General features: G+C 43.6%; 1 protein-coding gene across 2 annotated transcripts in view; it reads right to left on the reverse strand.

Annotated features, from left to right (window-relative positions):
• The window catches only part of LOC306934687 (whirlin-like), a 131,158-nt gene that overhangs the window by 32,158 nt on the left and 79,334 nt on the right, over nucleotides 1-19,666 (reverse strand). For both annotated transcript variants that reach the window (XM_079517370.1, XM_079517369.1), the window contains exons 5-6: nucleotides 8,716-9,041; nucleotides 6,291-6,327 (exon numbers count right to left, since the gene is read on the reverse strand). In XM_079517370.1, the coding sequence (XP_079373496.1) occupies nucleotides 6,291-6,327; nucleotides 8,716-9,041 (363 nt within the window). The remainder of the gene's footprint in view (nucleotides 1-6,290; nucleotides 6,328-8,715; nucleotides 9,042-19,666) is intronic.

Consider the following 19,666-nt stretch of genomic DNA (forward strand, 5'->3'; position numbering starts at 1 on the left):
TGTATGTATGTAACCTTTTTATATCTACTGTATGTATGCAACCTTCCGGAAACATGGGACTACAAGTTGTGCACTAGGCCAGGGGTTCTCAACGTTTTTGGCCGGGGACCCCCGAAAATGCTTTGGCAACGTCTCGGGACCCCCCCATTGTTATAATTTAGCTATTTAAAAATAGCAGATCTACAAGCTCATAGCGCGCCACCGAGTGGCGCGCTATGAGCTTGTAGATCTGCTATTTTTGAAAAATCGTGGGAAAAACGATTTTTTTAAATAATTTGGGGACCCCCTAAAATAATTTGGCGACCCCCCGAGGGGTCGCGACCCACGGGTTGAGAACCCCTGCACTAGGCCAGTGGTTCCCAAACCTTTTCAGGTCCAGCCCCAAAAGAGACATTAGACGCTTGCCTGGCACCCAAACTATTGAAAATATAGCAGATCGCATATAAGCACCAAGCGTCGCAAAAGATCTGCTATTTTCACTACTTCTAGATTTGTATTATTTTTTATTCATGGAATTTCTCAGATGTGTTTGTTTTAAAAAAGTACAATATGATTTAAAATAAATCATTAAAAAAAAAAATATTTGGAATATATATATATATATATATATATATATATATATATATTTCATACTCCCCTCAGCACCCCCAGTCTCCCCTCAGCACCCCCAGTCTCCCCTCTCCCCTCAGCACCCCCAGTCTCCCCTCTCCCCTCAGCACCCCCAGTCTCCCCTCTCCCCTCAGCACCCCCAGTCTCCCCTCAGCACCCCCAGTCTCCCCTCTCCCCTCAGCACCCCCAGTCTCCCCTCTCCCCTCAGCACCCCCAGTCTCCCCTCTCCCCTCAGCACCCCCAGTCTCCCCTCAGCACCCCCAGTCTCCCCTCTCCCCTCAGCACCCCCAGTCTCCCCTCAACACCCCAGTCTCCCCTCTCCCCTCAGCACCCCCCCAGTCTCCCCTCTCCCCTCAGCACCCCTGAGTCTCCCCTCTCCCCTGAGTCTCCCCTCTCCCCTGAGTCTCCCCTCCCCCTCTCCCCTGGGTCACCTCTCTCCCGTTGTTACCCGAGTCCCCTCTCCCCCTAGCTCCATATGGAACCTCTCCTCTCCTGAAAACTTTCACCATCACTTCATAAGGTTGTTGAAAAATGCCTAAAGTCCATTGCAAATCAAAGCAAGCAGAGTTATGACTTAGAGTACATTTTAGAGTACAAGTACATTTTACAGCTGCCATTTCTAATATTATCGTATTGACATTATTTTTGCCATTAGATCTTGTTGCTGGAATGTCAAGAAGCTAAAAACTGCATATACGTTTACTCTTTTATATGTGTATAATTGGATGTAACAATAAACAATGCAGAATCTCTTGATCACAGGCCTAATTATTCTATTGCTTTTCTCCTAATAAGATCTTTTAAATTCGTATTCTCTGTAATCCCTGTACAAACAATGATAGGAACATAGAACGGTGTACTCAGTTACGCTCTTGGCCATTTCATATTCACGAGGAGCTGTAAGGAGCATTATTCTTAATTCACTGTCCCTGATCCATTAATTGTCACCCAAAGGCCAATGAAATGTTCATCCAACGTGAATTAAATCAACATGGCCTCTCTCATCCCGTCTTGAATTACAAAGCTCATTAGGCCTAGACTGCCAGAGGCAGAGAATCCGGTCCCGTTTCAAATTAAAGGGGCTTAATTATAGCAGAGCCTTTGATGTGGGTCTGGATGTTGCATTTACATGCTGCACATTCACTGTTTACAATGTCAATGAGTCATTTAATAAAAGGGACAATTACAAAGGGAAGGCAAGGAGTACAGTTGGGTGCCACCGATATTGTCCCTTATCATTTGACCCATTTAGGCCTGACCTCAAAATGTAAAAAAAATCCTTCTAAATCCTCCAGTTTTCTGAAATAAATATTTTCACGATTTTTCAAAAATAGCAGATCTACAAGCTCGTAGCGCGCCACTCAGTGGTGCGCTATGAGCTTGTAGATCTGCTATTTTTCAATAGCTAAATTATAACATAATGTTTAAAACACCAAAAGGGGTTCCCGCCCAAAATGGGTTAACTGTCCTTTTGCGCAGATCATGCAAACCTCAGCAAAAAGAAAAGGACAATATCGATGGCCTCCAACTGTATAGGATAGCGCAGAGAAGGTTATTATAAACATTCACATCTAGGCTTTAGGAGATTACAGTATATACATAAAATCAATATACCACCAGCAAATACTATGGTTATAGTCATAGTCAAACAATTGTTTTTATTAACCATTTCATCAGCAATCTGTAGCCTAATATTGTGTAACAACAACTAAGTTATAACATTGGGCATATTTTATTCAAACGCAGTGCCTATACTGCAAACTATATTTCAAACAAACAACAATAACTCCTTTATTTAGTAGCGCTAGCTAGAGCTAGAGCTAGCGCCCCCTCATTCTAGGCCAAATACGTTTTTGACTTATTTTAACAAATAGCCATCCAGGCCAAAGATTTTTTTGAGTGGTGCAAACCACTCCAACAACCAGCTTTGTCTGTATCTATGTTTGTGTCTATGTATGTGTGTACCTGTACGTGTGTGTACCTGTACGTGGGACCCAATAAAATGAGCATGGTTACTCACTGACATTACGTCAGACCACAGCTGATCAGGCTATATAAGACCTTGCACCACTCAGTTCACACGGGTGTGATTTTTTATTTCTATGTTGACCTGTGCTGAACTATTGCTACTGCCATTTAGCTATGAAGGAGTTAATTTTACAGAGAGGCTGAGATTTGAAAGTTCGTAGCGGTTGACAGTTCTAGTTTATTTTAGGATTACCAACATTTCAACAAAAAATGACGGCTTTTTTTTGTTGGTGTGCGCTCCTTGTGGAGGCGTTTTTATTTGCACACATTTCTCTCTTAACCGAATTTATGCCAGCCACCAGATGGCTCCATAGGCCACTGGCCAGGGCCAGTAAAATGCAATAGAAGACTCTCTTTAGTCAGCGTCTTTGAGCCGCGTTGAACCGGAAGTGGTTGTGTGATGAGTGATAGCCTCACCCCAGAGTGTCATCCGTCAACATCAACATTACTTTTCTACACATGAGATCGAATTAAAGTTGCATTAAGCTCTAAACATCGTCCTTTACCTCGATCAATTACCTACCGTCTTCTATGCCTATATTCACTGTCAAGCTCTCTCCATATCTCCAATATTTGGGCCCCTTTTCATTTTCCATGTTGCAGGACCTGTCCTGCACTATACAGTACTCTAACCCAGGGGTCTTCAACAGGGGCTCTGGGACCCAGAATTAGCACAGGGGTCTTTGTGTGATAGGAAGTTGTTTATTTTTTTGAGGGGTGCCATCCAATGTCTGGCTTCCAGACATGACGTCATGTATTATGTATTATTTTATGTTTTGCTTTAAGCATGACCCCGTTGTATATTACACATATCTATTACATTATAATACCTACAGACAGTATACAATGATGGCAGCAACCACACTTTCCTCAGGGTTATTACTTGCGCAAGCAGAGCGTGTGTCACGATCTGTGACGTGTTATGTTTTCTTGTGTACCCTGTTCTTGGTTTTTGTTATTGTTTTACCTTTCTGTTGTGTTCCTGTGATTTTGAAGTATTGTATTTTCCTTGTTTCTTAGTTGCAGTTTTGCTTTACACTGTGAACCTTTATTTTGTAGTCTTGTTTTGTGCCTTCCTGTCTGCCCCTGTAGTTCTGTTCCTGTCTCACTAGTCCTGTGATTGCCAGTGTTTCCACCTGTGTCTAGTTATCCCATGTCTATAAGTATGCCCTTGTGTTTTCAGTTCTTTGTTCGTTCGTAAATTGTAAGTCAGTGGTTTTTTGCTCCTCGTGATTTTCCTAGTGTTTCCCCTTGCTCCTAGTTTTTCCTTGTTTCCTCGTGTTCCAGTGTTTGTTCCTGATCCTGTTTTTGGTTAATAAACCCCCCTTGTATTCGACCTGCCTGTCCTCTGCCTTTGTCTGCGCTTGGGTCCAACACCTGCCTGTCCTGAACCGTGACAGCGTGCAAGTAATGTTATCAGTCAGGTGCTACGATGCGTATGTCCCTTAGCAGCATATGATATGACGTCATATGCTGGCACGAAGCAGACCGTGCAGGTATGTTTTCCGTCATGCTACGAAGCGTATGTCCCATGACGTGATGAAGATATGTACCAATGTCCCTTAGCAGCATATGATATGACGTCATATGCTGGCACGGGACATACGGAAGCAGACCGTGCAGGTATGTTTTCCGTCATGCTACGAAGCGTATGTCCCATGACGTGATGAAGATATGTACCAATGCCAGGGTATAATTGGTTTACGATGGTGACGTAATGATGATATGTTTCAGTGTCGGGTGGATTAAAGGGACATACGCATCAAACCACCCGAGTAACCACATTATACCACTAATCAACTCAGAAATGACATATACATACATATAGACATATACATATAGACATATGAGCATATGACGTGATGAATATATGTACCAATGCCAGGGTATAATTGGTTCTCGATGGTGACGTAACGATGACATGTTTCAGTGTCGGGTGGACTAAAGGTAATGCCCCTATGTATACATGTATGTAATCTGACACCGCCATAACAGGCATAAGTAATCATTACCATACTTCAAAATACTACTTGTTTTCCTCCAAAAGCAAGGTACGTAGCAAATAGCTAAACCTAATAATTCAATATGGCAAGCGTTCTTTCACAGAGAGGCTGAGATTTGAAAGTTTGTAGCGGTCTACAGTACTTGCACGCTCTGCTTGCGCACTAGTAGGCCATTTATGGCCTACTTGTGTGCAACAAGCAAGTAGGCACTCGACAGAGTGCAGTTCTTGTTACTAATGCTATTACTGCTCTTTTGCTTTACAGGATAGAATTCTGACCTGTTCACTGACCCATACATAGACTAAATGTATAGTTGAAACAGCAGGACAAAGTGCTGCACACAACTGTCTATCACCACTGTCCAAAAACGATGACCCCCCCCCCCCCCTCCCTTCCCTCCCCCTAGACCACTTTGTGCCATTTTCCTTGCTGAATAGCTCACATAACAACCACATCGGAAAAATCCTTTTGTTGTTTAGTCACCGTGTAGTGCAGTGTGCTGTGAATAGCTTATACGTTTGAGAAAATAGCTACATGTAAAAGGAAGGCTGCTTGTTGAAAAAAAAGGCGATAATCTGAATGGGGAATGTGAGTGTGAAGCACTTTGTTCCACCAGCCCTCACTGGATAAATATAGGTTAAAAAAAACACCAAGCCGACTGAGTGGGAGCCAAACATACGAAAGCCTGAGGGTGAGCGGGGGGCCAGATGATGGTTTTGAATACCGGAGGAGAGAGGACAAAACATCTATGTGCTGTTGAACATATTCACGTGGTGGTTTGCATGCATGTATACAGTACATCATACATGCACAGAATATGTTGTGTTCACATGTCAGACCACCAGGGAAGGATATGTCACTGCGAGGCAAATCAAACTAACCACATGCAGTGGCGTATCCAGGAATTACGTTTTGGCCAAGCAAGATATGTTAATTGTCGTCTCCCCGCGCACAATCGTAGGTTTTCAAAGAGATATACCTGCCAGACGAGTGGGATACAAAGGCTGAAAGGCATGCATTTACATTCCAATGGGTGACTGAGGGTTGCGCTCTACCGCAACGGCCAATCAGCTGTCCATTAATAGTTCTCAGGTCTTGTTTTTGTCCTCTTTTTTGAGTGGTGTAAACCACTCCTACAACTGGCTTTTTTGTGCAGAAAAAATGAGCATGGTTGCTATGTTCACCCTGTTGTAATGACGTAATGAAATCACACCCGGGTGAACAGGGTGAACATAGCAACCATGCTCATTTTGTCTGCACAAACAAAGCCAGGTATCACACCCGGGTGTGATTTCATTACGTCAGACATGATTTCATTACGTCAGACAGACCTTACACCACTCAGTTCACACCCGGGTGTGATTTTTTCTAATTGTATGGATTTTGGCCAGGCCAGAAATGGATTTGGACAGGCGGCCGCCTGCCCTCGCCTTATTGTAGATACGCCTCTGACCACATGTGGGTCAAGTGCAGGTTGACCTGTCACCGTCTTTGCTGCATATTATTATGTTACACTGAATGACAATAATTGAGAGATTCAAATTCTATATAAAGGGCTATAAAAAAAATATACCTTGAGTTGAGTTTTTGGGTAGAGAGACAATGTTACAGTGTACATGTAGACAGCATGGATGAAATGGTTTATTTTACCTTTCCCAGCACAGGCGTTGCTCTGGCAGAGGATGGTCTGCACGTAGGAGAAAGAATATTAGAAAGAAGAAACACAATTAAATTAAATTACAAACACAGACAAACAAAAGCACAATCCACCCAACACATGGACAAAGAATAAAAGATTGCATCATGCGCCAGCAGCACCTTACTTAGGTAACTGGCACATGAGTTGTGCACAATGTGTGTGTGTGTGTGTGTGTGTGTGTGCCACTGAAAGCTACCTCTGATGTTCAAGGCAGGGGACATTTATACAACCCTGAGCTCCATTAGGACATTAATAGAAAGGACCAGAAACACTGATGTATGGAGAGACAGAGGGCAGAGAGAGAGAGAGAGAGAGAGAGAGAGAGAGAGAGAGAGAGAGAGAGAGAGAGAGAGAGAGAGAGAGAGAGAGAGAGAGAGAGAGAGAGAGAGAGAGAGAGAGAGAGAGAGAGAGAGAGAGAGAGAGAGAGAGAGAGAGAGAGAGAGAGACAGACACAGACAGACCCTATGCATGTCTTACCAGTAGTTATTTCCAGGTCTTATATGCGGTAATTAAGTCACAATGACATCATCTTATCCGCAATCGCTATTTTCTAAGTCACGCTGAACTCGAACACTAAATGGTTTTGTGCTGCTGCTGGTGTAGTAGTGATACTGGACACAAGAAGTCAGTGGCGTGCACAGACATTTAGAGGGGCAGGTGCTCAAGTTAAAAAAGGGCACCTTGTGCAGCGCGTGGAACCGGCCGGTTGCCTTAATCTATTTTGGGCGGGAACCCCTTTTGGTGTTAGCATTATGTTATGCTTTAGCTATTGAAAAATAGCAGATCTACAAGCTCATAGCGCGCCACCGAGTGGCGCGCTACGAGCTTGTAGATCTGCTATTTTTGAAAAATCAAAAAAAAAAAGAAAAAAAGTTTTTTTTTTTTTTTTTTTCAAAAGGGCACATTGCCAAAAGGGCAGGGGGTGCTCTAGCACCCCCTAGTGTCTATCTGTGCACGCCACTGCAAGAAGTAGTTCCATGTGACAGAGGGGTCAAAGTTGAACGAAAGTTGCTCTATATGGTAGAAATCAGTGGTGGAAAAAGTACTCAATTGTTTTACTTAAGTAAAAGTACCAATACTGCAATTTAGAACTACGTTGTTACAAGCAAAAGTACGGAATTTAAAATGTACTTGAGTAAAAAAGTACAAAAGTATCGGCATCAAAATGTACTAAAAGTAAAAGTACTCATTGTGCAGAATGTGCCATTTCACAAGTTCAAAATGTGTACAAAATCTATTGAAAATAGCTGATCTACAAGCTCACAATGCGTCGCAACGCAACGCATTGTGAGCTTGTAGATCTGCTATTTTCAATAGATTTTGTAGATCGGCTATTTTGTAGATCGGCTATTTTCAAATGGCCGAAATATAGGGTTGAAGTGGTTAATGTATGTTTTCTAATCAAAATTAAAATCTCCAAAGTAACTAGTAAATCAAGTTTTCAAATAATTGTAGTGAAGTAAAAGTACAAATTGTGGTTCCGAGATGTAGTGGAGTAGAAGTAAAAGTACTGGAAATTGGAAATACTCAAGTAAAGTACAAATACCTCAATATTGTACTTAAGTACAGTACTAACTAATACTTAGTTACTTTCCACCACTGGTAGAAATAGGTCAACAATACAAATTACGTTAGTTTTGTGGATTCATTTATTTTTAAATGCGTGGCCCCCAGACCCCCACAAAATGTGGGGGTCTTAATATTCACCAAAAACCAAACAAGACTAGATCTGCTATTTTTTTTTGAGTGGTGTAAACCACTCCTACAACTGGCTTTGTTAGTTTACGTGTCTGTCCGTTTACGTGTCTGTCCGTAAAAATGAGCATGGTTGCTATGGTCACCCAGTTCACACGGGTGTGATTTCATTACGTCAGACCACAGCTGATCAGTCTATATAAGACCTTACACCACTCAGTTCACACAGGTGTGATTTTTTGAGTCTCCTCCCACCGAGGGAGAAAAACACTTGTGTTGCGTCGCGTTCCATTGAAATCGGTGACCTATGAATACGGTTTCGACGGAAGCAACAGCTGTGCCTAATTGAAATAGTCTCTCGCACACAGGGCCCCGCAAGCTGCGGGCCCTAGCTGGTGCTTACACTAGCATGACTGAAGTCAAATGAGACACGAGTAGCATGTGCTTAAATTCATATTTAGAAAAGGTTTCAGATGTCAAACATTTCTGAGATGATAGAACGGTGATGGATGATGATGGTCATGGAAGGGGGACCTTCTGAAAGCTCCATGGGCCAAAGATAATAAACTTCAAAATCTATGAAAAACGGTCAAAATGACCTCTCAGACATGCTAGTGTAAATTCCATTGTTAATTCGGGCCTTAATATGGCACTGGTGGGATATTTTGGCAGCCCACTCACCTTGTACTGCAAGCACTGGCGTTGGTGCTGCCGCACCCGCTGTTGCAGACGGCCGTAGCGGCGGCGGCGGCCATGCTCTCTGCTATGGGCGGGCTGTCGCTGACCCACTGGGTCTCGTCCCCATGCAAGGTGCGGGGGGCGTGGTGGGGGCCGTTGCTGACCCACTGCTGGGTCTCTGACTCCACGGCGGTGCGGGCGTGGGGCAGGCGGCCGACGGCTCTCACCCGCACCGACAGCTGGCTGCCCGTCTTCAGGATGTGGACGGCCTCGTCGTGGGAGATGGTGACGAAGCTGCAGCCGTTCACCTCCACGATCTGGTCTCCCACCTGGTGGTGCAAAAGGGAGGTGGAGGACTTAAACCCATTTAGACCTGAGGTCGATTCTATAAATGTCTTCTAAATCCTGACAGTTTTCTGAAACACCCTTATGTCAGTTGTTCTTAAACATTTCATGTCAATTAGGACACCCAAAAATATATGTAATTGGCCGCCGACCCCCCCATCTGAAAATATGTTGTTCCCCCATGAAGCAAAGATTTGAGTTAAAAACGCCACATTTTCACGATTTTTCAAAAATAGCAGACCTACAAGCTTGTAGCGCGGCACTCGGTGCCGCGCTATGAGCTTGTAGATCTGCTATTTTTCAATAGCTAAAGTATAACAATGCTTAAAACACCAACAGGGGTTCCCGCCCAAAATGGGTTAAAAAAATTAAAATAAATGAGAACGCTGACGCGTTGCGGCAGTAGCCTTCTTCAGAGCAGATTAAAAAGTCGAAGATGGAGGAGTACATATACTGTATGATCAGGGGGTGGAAAAAGTACATTTCACCCTTTGAAAGAAACTCACTCAATGTTAATAGTATTAGTGGTAGATGACAGTATAGCACAATTTGAAATTTGCGCCCTATGGGCCAGAAGAATAATCAAGTCTGTGTCATAATGCTTTGGTGCACTGCCCGTCCTTTTTACATAATGCCAGTACTGTCCGAGCGTAAATCATTGCCGTTTGTTTATTGGCAGAGTTCAACCTATATAGGCCACATATTTAAAGACCTCCATGTAAGTTATGTGAAAGTCCAAAAGATCTGGTCACATATTATGTCGGCAGCTATTCAGTATTTTAGCTGTGACGTGAGCACCCCCTCCTGAGATACTTCCGGGTCCTACTTTGTGTCGCTTTTGTGTCCCCATAGAGTTATACTGTGAAGCTCCGTCGGACTAAATCTGAGACGAAAACAACCACGAAAGTCTCATGTTACCGCTTTCCTCGCAAAAACAAAGCTGCGCTGCTCTCCCAAATCTGGCTGTGACAGGCCGTCTGCCCCACACGGAATACTATCGCCATTTTATTTCATTGTGTCAACTAAATCCTCATTAATGCAAACTAGATTCAACATACTCAAGCCTGCAAACATTCTAAATATGCCCCCGAAATATTTTACTGAGCAAATGGACTGTTACCACCTTCAATAATAATGATAATAATAGTCTTTGTCTCCACATCATATATTTTTTTTTGTCATGGACACTTAATAATTCTACTCGAGTTGGAAGCATTAAGACCCATTTTAACCCTCAATGGCTTCCTTTCTGAAAAATAACGTCATTGTAAAAAGATTCACGCGTTTAGATATTCTATTTACAATGAGATGCGGACGGGAGCTGGTGCCACTTGGACCCGGACGTAACGTAGCACTACATGCTGGTGTGACGGAGTGTGAGTGAGCGAGTGGCAGAGATTTTGGATGTTGGAATTCAGCTTAAGACAGCCCTCCCCCCTCTCCAGGAGGAGGGGCAGTGCACCAATGCATTATGGTCATTGTAGGAATTCAGCAATCCAGTCAAAACCAGGCATTTGAAATACTAAAATAGCTCAAAACAACATACTGTATTACACACAAAAACTCCAAGAAAGTGTTTCTTGTGTCCTAAAATATTTGCCTCTGAGATGTAGTGAAGTAGAAGTAAAAGTATTGACGTTTTGAAATACTCCAGTAAAGTAAAAAAGAAAAATATCCAAAATGAGCACTTAAGTACAAGCTGCTATATTATGTTATATTAGCAATATTATGTTCTCCCAAAAAAAGTTTAGTCTCTGTGACACATCTAGGGGCCATAATTCAAAGATTTTCCTAGAAGCTTTGTCATTGGTATAGATTTGCCTGTCTACTTCCTGATAGAGACCAGGACTGCATGTCTACAGAGGATCAGAAGCGAAGGCCGTATGGTGGACGCCATGTTGCTCCCTGGAAGGAAAGAAACATGCGCAGTTGAGACCAAGGAACTTCCTGGTCTCAACTGCGCATGTTTCTTTCCTTCCATGGAGCAACATGGCGTCCACCGTATGGTCTTCGCTTCTCGTCCTCTTTAGATAGTCCTTGATAGAGACACACAGGGACTACAAATGTCACGCCCCCAAATGAGACAGCGGCCCCACTTCTGGTCCGTTAGAACGGTGTACTGCAGGCCAGCCCATAGAAGTCCATTGAAATTCAACTGTAGTTAGCCTACTTTTAAAATAATATGAAATGAACTGAATACTATATTGATTTGAATACAAATATGTTTCCAAAATTAAGTGTCTTTGTCAACATATATTGTTGTTTTCTCAATAGAGGATGTTTTTCACATTTAATTTACCACTTGAATGAGTTACCCATAATGTTAACAGAGCAGAGGGGAGACGGCAGACAGAGAACCTGTCGCTTTTAAGGGACGTCACTGCCTTTACGAGGCTATATGAGCGCCGACTTTGAAGAGTGGAATTCTCAATAATAAATCCCGATCCCGACTTACATGTATATCATGCTCTACCTACCGCGGAGCTCCGACGGTGTGTTTTACCGTTGTCAACTTGTTGTAGGCTATAAACTATATAGCTGAATAGTTGGGAAAATAACCCAGCTAAATGTGGTGGTATATCGTGACATTTTCAACTACCTAGTGAATTCTCCAGATGAGTATTAATAATTAGTCTTGCAAGATGCTGTTTGGATAATTTTCCACAAATTCATATATAAAACGAAACACAACAAATATATCTGGGTATTGAAAACCTTAAGGGATGCGACCGTGACGTATATACCATGCGACCCCTTTAACTTGAGATTTACAATGCTAGCACTTTTGAATCTCTGATGGAGTATATTATAGTACATTGTGGGTTGTATATTCAGATGGCAGGTATGTGACATTGAAAAGGACAAATCAAACATATGGGACACCATTAGAAAGAAAAAAAATCGCTACAGCCCTAATGGACCAGTGAAATTAGGGTATTTTATGATGCCTCTCATAGGGATTGCATTGGCAGCTGCAGTACACAGTTGAAACGGACCAGAAGTGGGGCCGCTGTCTCATTTGGGGCATGAAATTTGTAGTCCCTTTGTTAGTCACTTCGACCAGGATTTTTTCAACCAATGACAAAGCTTCTAGGAACATCTTTGAATGCAGATTGTGGCCCCTAGATGTGTCAGAGAGACGAAAAAAACATGGGAGCATTTTACTCGTTGCTGGCTGTCTGAATACAAAAAAAAAAGGTAATTTAAAGGTTCACATATTATTGCTTATAGAAGCTTTAATGTACGTGGTTACTTTCCACTACTGCATATGACCATGGAATAATAAAAAACACACAGGGAAGTATTGGTATGATGCTACCAAGTGCACTCTACATCATTCAATTCTTTAATTATGTGAAATATTTTCACTGGCTCTTTGTGCAACACAAAATGACTTGTATCCAGATTTTGCATGCATGGGGCTATTGTTTCATTTTAAACAAAGGCAGTGGCGTGCACAGACATTTAGAGGGGCAGGTGCTAAAGTTAAAAAAGGGCACCTTGTGCAGCGCGTGGAACCGGCCGGTTGCCTTAATCCATTTTGGGCGGGAACCCCTTTTGGTGTTAGCATTATGTTATGCTTTAGCTATTGAAAAATAGCAGATCTACAAGCTCATAGCGCGCCGCTACGAGCTTGTAGGTCTGCTATTTTTGAAAAAGAAAAAAAAAGAAAGAAAAAAAACGTTTTTTTTCTTTTTTTTTTCAAAAGGGCACATTGCCAAAAGGGCAGGGGGTGCTCTAGCACCCCCTAGTGTCTATCTGTGCACGCCACTGAACAAAGGAGTGGATTACAGACAGTGGAGTTAGAAAGGCACCAACAGAAGCATTTCAACAGAGGATGAAAGGTTCATATTATGAGCAGCTTTGTTTTGTTTTGTTTTGTGGAACGGTCAGTGTCTGTGTCATGTTTTCATGTTGCCCAACCCTCTCTTTTAGATACCAAAATCATTGATTTCTAGTAAAGGCAAGGGAGCTTTATGTGTCTAGCTTTCAACGACAAAGGCAATTCAAAGTGCTTTACACAAGCAAAGGAAACACAATAATAAAATGACATTAGAATGCATGAAAGAATACGCAAAAAACACAATATTTTATTTATCGTCGTCAAAGCCTAGTCTGACCATCATCCAGCGTATTAATGAACACAGAGTGCAACAGACGTATTATGAAGATTCATAATAAATCATCCTGACTGTCACAACAAAGTTCCCACAAATGCACACGCCACGCAGGCAGGCAGGCAGGCAGGCAGGCAGGCACGCACGCACGCACGCACCTACTGAAGCTAATAAGCACTCTTAGGCAGGAGCCAGCTAAGGCCCCATTTACATTGGCAGCCAAATCCAGCCTGAATCAGATCTGAGCCACATCCAGATTGGAATCTGATTTGTTTAAATGAGTCATGTGACCTGTTAGACTCATTTAAACCAATCGGATTTCAATCTCGATGTGGCACAGATCTGATTCAGGCTAGATTTGCCTGCCAGTGTAAATGGGGCCTAAGAGGCATGGGCTTCATTGCAATATCTGCCAGAAGAAAGGATATATGTAACAGATGCAATTAGATTGACAAACCCAATGTCAGTGAATGTCGATAAATGGTAAATTGTGCATTTATATAGCGCTTCTCTCCAAAGCGCTTTACATATTTGTGCATTACATTCATGATTCACCCATTCATACACCGATGGCGAAGGAAACCATGCAAGGCACCAACCTGCACATCGGGTGCAATTACGGGTTCAGAGTCTTGCTCAAGGACACTTCGACACTAACTCTGGGGGGAGCTCGGGATCGAACTGGGAACCTCATGATTCCCATGCGGCCGCTCTACCCCTGAGCCACTCCCACCCGAAAGCTACAGTTGGAGGCCATCGATATTGTCCTTTTCTTTTTGCTGAGGTTTGCGTGATCTGCGCAAAAGGACAGTTAACCCATTTTGGGCGGGAACCCCTTTTGGTGTTTTAAACATTATGTTATAATTTAGCTATTGAAAAATAACAGATCTACAAGCTCATAGCGCGCCACCGAGTGGCGCGCTACGAGCTTGTAGATCTGCTATTTTTGAAAAATCGTGAAAATATTTATTTCAGAAAACTGGAGGATTTAGAAGGATTTTTTTTAAATTTTGAGGTCAGGCCTAAATGGGTCAAATGATAAGGGACAATATCGGTGGCACCCAACTGTATATATATTCTAAAATCACTATTCCTTATACCATCTAATGCACCAGTTTGTCATGGGAGGTTGGAAAAGCCTTGTTGCTTTTGCAGAAAATCACAGTAGGCCTACAGTACATACCGTACAGTCAGGTTTATAGCCTACTTCAACTATTGTTCGGGACAACAGTGACTCTCAACCAATAGAACATTTGCAGTAATTTCTTCTTCCCCAGGATAACAATATTCAAAATGTCCAAATTAAACCACGCAATTACCATATGTTTAGCCAAAATGGACTCAAAATTATTATTTAGGTAAGTTCGGTAACATTTTATTGAGTATATGTAGAACATATGAACCGCACCTGTGCAAACTGAGCGGTGGAACTATAGTTTTATTGTTACATAATATTGTGTGTGTGGTGCCTTGGAGCCGCACGCACGCACGCACGCACGCACGCACGCGCGCGCGCGCACGCACGCACGCACGCACGCACGCACGCACACACGCACGCACGCACACACACACACACACACACACACACACACACACACACACACACACACACACACACACACACACACACACACACACACACACACACACACACACACACACACACACACACACACACACACACACACACACACACACACACACACACACACACACACACACACACACACACACACAAGTGATCTATGTGTATTGTGTATGTACTCAAAAAGTATATTGTATATATATATTTTATATATACTGTAAATATAATGAAATATGATGAGTAATAACAAAACAAAAAAAGAACGAACGACGACAGATAAAACAGACAGAGCAGGCATAACTCCTCTAACCAGGAGCGCACACGTACTGTACACAATTGAATATAAAAGTACTAAGCTCCATGGAAATGTAATATAAATGTAATATAAAAGTACTAAGCTCCATGGAAATGTAATATAAATGTAATATAAAAGTACTAAGCTCCATGGAAATGTAATATAAATGTAATATAAAAGTACTAAAGCTCCATGGAAATGCGGATGGACTGTCTCGGCTACCACAAGCAACGTTTGAAAAAGCTACTGATCCTGCGGTAGTGCTGCACATGTCACAGATGGAACCCCTGCCAGTTACTAGCGCACAGGTACAAAGAGAGACAAGGAATGACCCTGTCCTAGCTAAGGTCTATGATTTGACAGTGAATGTATGGCCTAGCCTGGCTAATAAGCCAGACCGAATCAGCCGTTGGCAAAAAAAAAAATTGCCTGCCGGCGGATTACGGTCTGGAGAGGCTCAATTGTACGCCCATTTCCTGCACCAGAGAACTGGTGTGGCCAATCGGGACACGGTATGCAATATGGGCGGGCTTTGGTACAGTGACGTTCAATGCTTGAGACTTTTGACTGACAGTAGCTCTGACCAATTGCGTCAAAGAGAAAATGTTTGAACCCGCCCCCCGGGAAACAAGATCCATACACAGCATCTCCAGACTCAAATACCACACGTGTGATTTGAGTCTGGCTTATTAGCCAGGCTATGGATGGCCAGCACACGGGGATGCTCAGCTTCCGGAGTACGCCACGCGACAACATCAACTCTCTGTGTTGCATTATGTGGGGGTCTCGCGTTGTCGTACCTCCAACACTACGTTCCAGAGTGCTCGCATCATTGCATGAAGGACACCTAGGTGTGGTTAAAATGAAAAGCCTGGCCAGAAGTTATGTATGGTGGCCTGGGCATCGATACCCACATTGAAGACCTTGCCAAGTCATGCACAGGTTGTCAACAGACCCAGCGACAACCCCAGCCAGCACTTGTCCACACATGGGAATGGCCTTACACCCCCTGGCATCGCATAGGCCTACATATCGATTATGTGGGACATTTTTGGATCATATGTTTCTTATTGTTGTCGACGCCCATTCAAAGTGGCCTGAAATCTTTGCAGTTAAGAAAGCTACGGCTGCCAAGACAGTTAACCTCCTGCGAATGCTTTTTGCTCGCACAGGCTTGTGCCTGCAACTGGTGAGTGACAATGCCAGCATTTTCATGGGGGGGAGTTCCAAGGCTTCCTCAAGAGCAATGGCATTAAACATATCACGTCAGCCCCTCACCACCCGGCCACAAATGGGCTGGCGGAACGTTTTGTTCAAACTTTCAGTCAACAGTCAATGAAAGCAAGCAGGAAGGAGGAAGTGCCGTTGCAACAGAAGGTAGCCAACTTTCTTCTGGCATACAGAAACACTGTACTGTAGCCTACATGCCACCACAGGACAGACACCGGCAATGCTGTTCTTACGACGACCCTTGAGGTCACGCTTATAGATTTGCTAAAACCAGACATTCGCAAACACGTTCAAGAGAAACAGTGTTCTCCCAGCCAGCTGAAAAGGAAGATGAGAACCTTTGATATTGGACAAAAAGTCCTGGCCGCAGTCCCACCCATAAATGGATGTCTGGGGAGATACTGTCACAGACAGGACCCTTGTCGTACACTGTCGGCAGTGGCGTGCACAGACATTTAGAGGGGCAGGTGCTCAATTGGAAAAAAAGGGCACTTTGTGCAGCGCGTGGAACCGGCCGGTTGCCTTAATAGTGTGAGATTTATAGATTGTGGGGCCTAAATAATATATTAGAAGCTTTTTATCAAGAATTGATCAATGTTACCATGGTCCACATACTGTATAGTGTAACTGTACAAAATAAGAAAAAAAAGGAAAAAAAAGTGTTTTTTTCTCTCTCTTTTTTTCGAAAGGGCACATTGCCAAAAGGGCAGGGGGTGCTATAGCACCCCCTAGTGTCTATCTGTGCACGCCACTGACTGTCGGTGTGGAGCCCAACATGATACGGCGCAGACACGTCGACCAGCTTCTAGATGCATCCACCGGAGAAGTCACCACGGACACAGCGGGTTCAGATACTCCTCAGGCCACAGATGATACCTTCATGACAACAGCTCGTGGTACTGTTCACACTGACACTCAAATTCCAGAGACTGTGGACATTACTCAGGGTGTGACTGACCCTGGTCCGCTACCCTGAAAGAGACCGTAGACCCCCTCAGAGGTTGGAATTATATGGTCAGACAATTGCACGAGTCTCTCCGATCCGAGTCCGAGTCGAGTAGCAAGTCATTTGGTCCAAGTCTCAAGTTTTTCTGTTGTGGGCAAGTCAAGTCAAGTCGAGTCTCAAGTTTTTACCCTCAAGTCCAAGTCGAGTTGCAAGTCGTCAAATCAATGACTCGAGTCGGACTCGAGTCGAGTCATCGAGTCTCGAGTCCAATACTCTGCCGGACAGGCCGGTTACTTAAGTTGTCCGAGTCAGCTTGTCTCAAGTCGAGTCTGGAGTCATTGTCTTCCAAGTCAAGTCGAGTCTCAAGTTTTTACCATCAAGTCCAAGTCGAGTTGCAAGTCGTCAAATCAATGACTCGAGTCGGACTCGAGTCAAGTCATCGAGTCTCGAGTCCAATACTCTGTATATGGTTAACACAGATATGGACTACACAGCCTTTGAACTTTAACACACACACACACACACACACACACACACACACACACACACACACACACACACACACACACACACACACACACACACACACACACACACACACACACACACACACACACACACACACACACACACACACACACACACACACACACACACACAGTGGTTCAAGCACATACGCAGCACAAAAAGTCGGCCAGAGTGAATGTCCAAACAGCTCACCACCAATCTGTAAAGTGAGAACACCTGATTTACAGCTGGCCCTCGGCCTGGCTTCTTCTCCATGGAACAATTAACCACTGAAGAGAAAAAACATGATTCATGTTCTCTTCTCCTCTCACCTACTGTATACACTACAGACTGACAGTGATGGGAGAAGTACAGTACTCGCATGTTTTACTTGAGTAAAAGTATCAATACCTCAATGTATAGATACTATACTCTCTTACAAGTAGTAGGCCTGACTCACACGGTCGCAACAGATTGCTGTATGCTTGTTGTATACAAAGGGTGTGACACAGCTTGCCCCAATGCATTTCCAATGGGAGTCACATGGTTTGACACAACATTTGTGTTGTATGAGGGGGAGGGGCGCAGTCGAAACACAGCCGAAAGCCATACAACAGCTTGTAGTCCAAAATGTGGACTACAAACCATGTGACTTCCATTGGAAATGCATTGGGGCGGCCATGACACTACACAACATTCATCCAACAAGCATACAGCAATGCAGTAAAGGTCTGAGTGAGGCCTTACAAGTAGTAGACGTCCCGTATTCAAAATGTACTTGAGTAAAAGTACAGCAGTATCGAATTGTGAACTTGTTGATCTGCTATTTTCGAATGGCCAAAATATATATATATATATACTGTATATAGGACTGAAGAGGTATAGTGTGTTGTGTAATAATAATAAAGATCTACAAAGTAACTACGAGTTTTCGTATAATTATAGTGGAGTAAAAGTACAAATGTTCCTTTGAAATGTAGTGGGGGTATAAGTAAAAGTATTGAAAGGTGTACATACTGAAGAATGTACATGTATGTACTTAGTTACATGTCTCGCGACCCCCGCCCCGCCTCCCCCACCCCACCACCAATACAAATTGACCGCTACAATAACCTTAATAATAGAGAAAATACATCATAAATAAATACTGTAAATACAATGTGTACTATGTAGACTCCAAAGTCACCCAAAGCATGAAAAAGTTTGGGAACCACAGGTGATCATCACAGAGGGAAGAGAGAACAGGGGCCTGGCTACTGGCTATAGTGGGCTGAAGGACTTGCACAGGTGTGGACTATAACACTAATGCAATCTCATGCTGAGAGGCAGAGACCTTGTTTAACCTCCATTCTTTTGATCTTTGTTAAAAAAGAAATAAATAAATAACCATTTTGCCATCTTGTCAGATGTGACAAATAAAGGTTCAGGCTGTTTCTGACATGAAGACAGGTTTCTCATGCATAATCCATGCACGGTGGAAATGGCACTAATTAAATATCAGGTATAGTGGCTGGCAATTCAGTTATGGAGCGTGCCTGCGCACACACGAGCAGGTCTGTCAATCCTGCAATCTTATTCACTGGATGTCAATAAGAGGCAACATAAATTATATCACAGAACACAGAAGAACAGCTCAGTGTAAGTAGGAGAGGAGGGGAGGGGAGGGGAGGGGAGGGGAGAGGAGGGGAGGGGAGGGGAGGGGGGAGAGGAGAGGGTGTGGGAAGGGGAGGGGAGAGGAGAGGAGGGCAGAGGGGGATCAGAGTTGAGAGGAGAGGAGAGGAGAGGAGAGGAGAGGAGAGGAGAGGAGAGGAGAGGAGAGGAGAGGAGAGGAGAGGAGAGGGTGTGGGAAGGGGAGGGGAGAGGAGAGGAGGGCAGAGGGGGATCAGAGTTGAGAGGAGGAGAGGGGAGGGGAGGGGAGAGGAGAGGAG

The sequence above is a fragment of the Electrona antarctica genome (genome assembly GCF_951216825.1).
Source record: "Electrona antarctica genome assembly, chromosome: 12".
Lineage (NCBI taxonomy): Eukaryota > Metazoa > Chordata > Actinopteri > Myctophiformes > Myctophidae > Electrona > Electrona antarctica.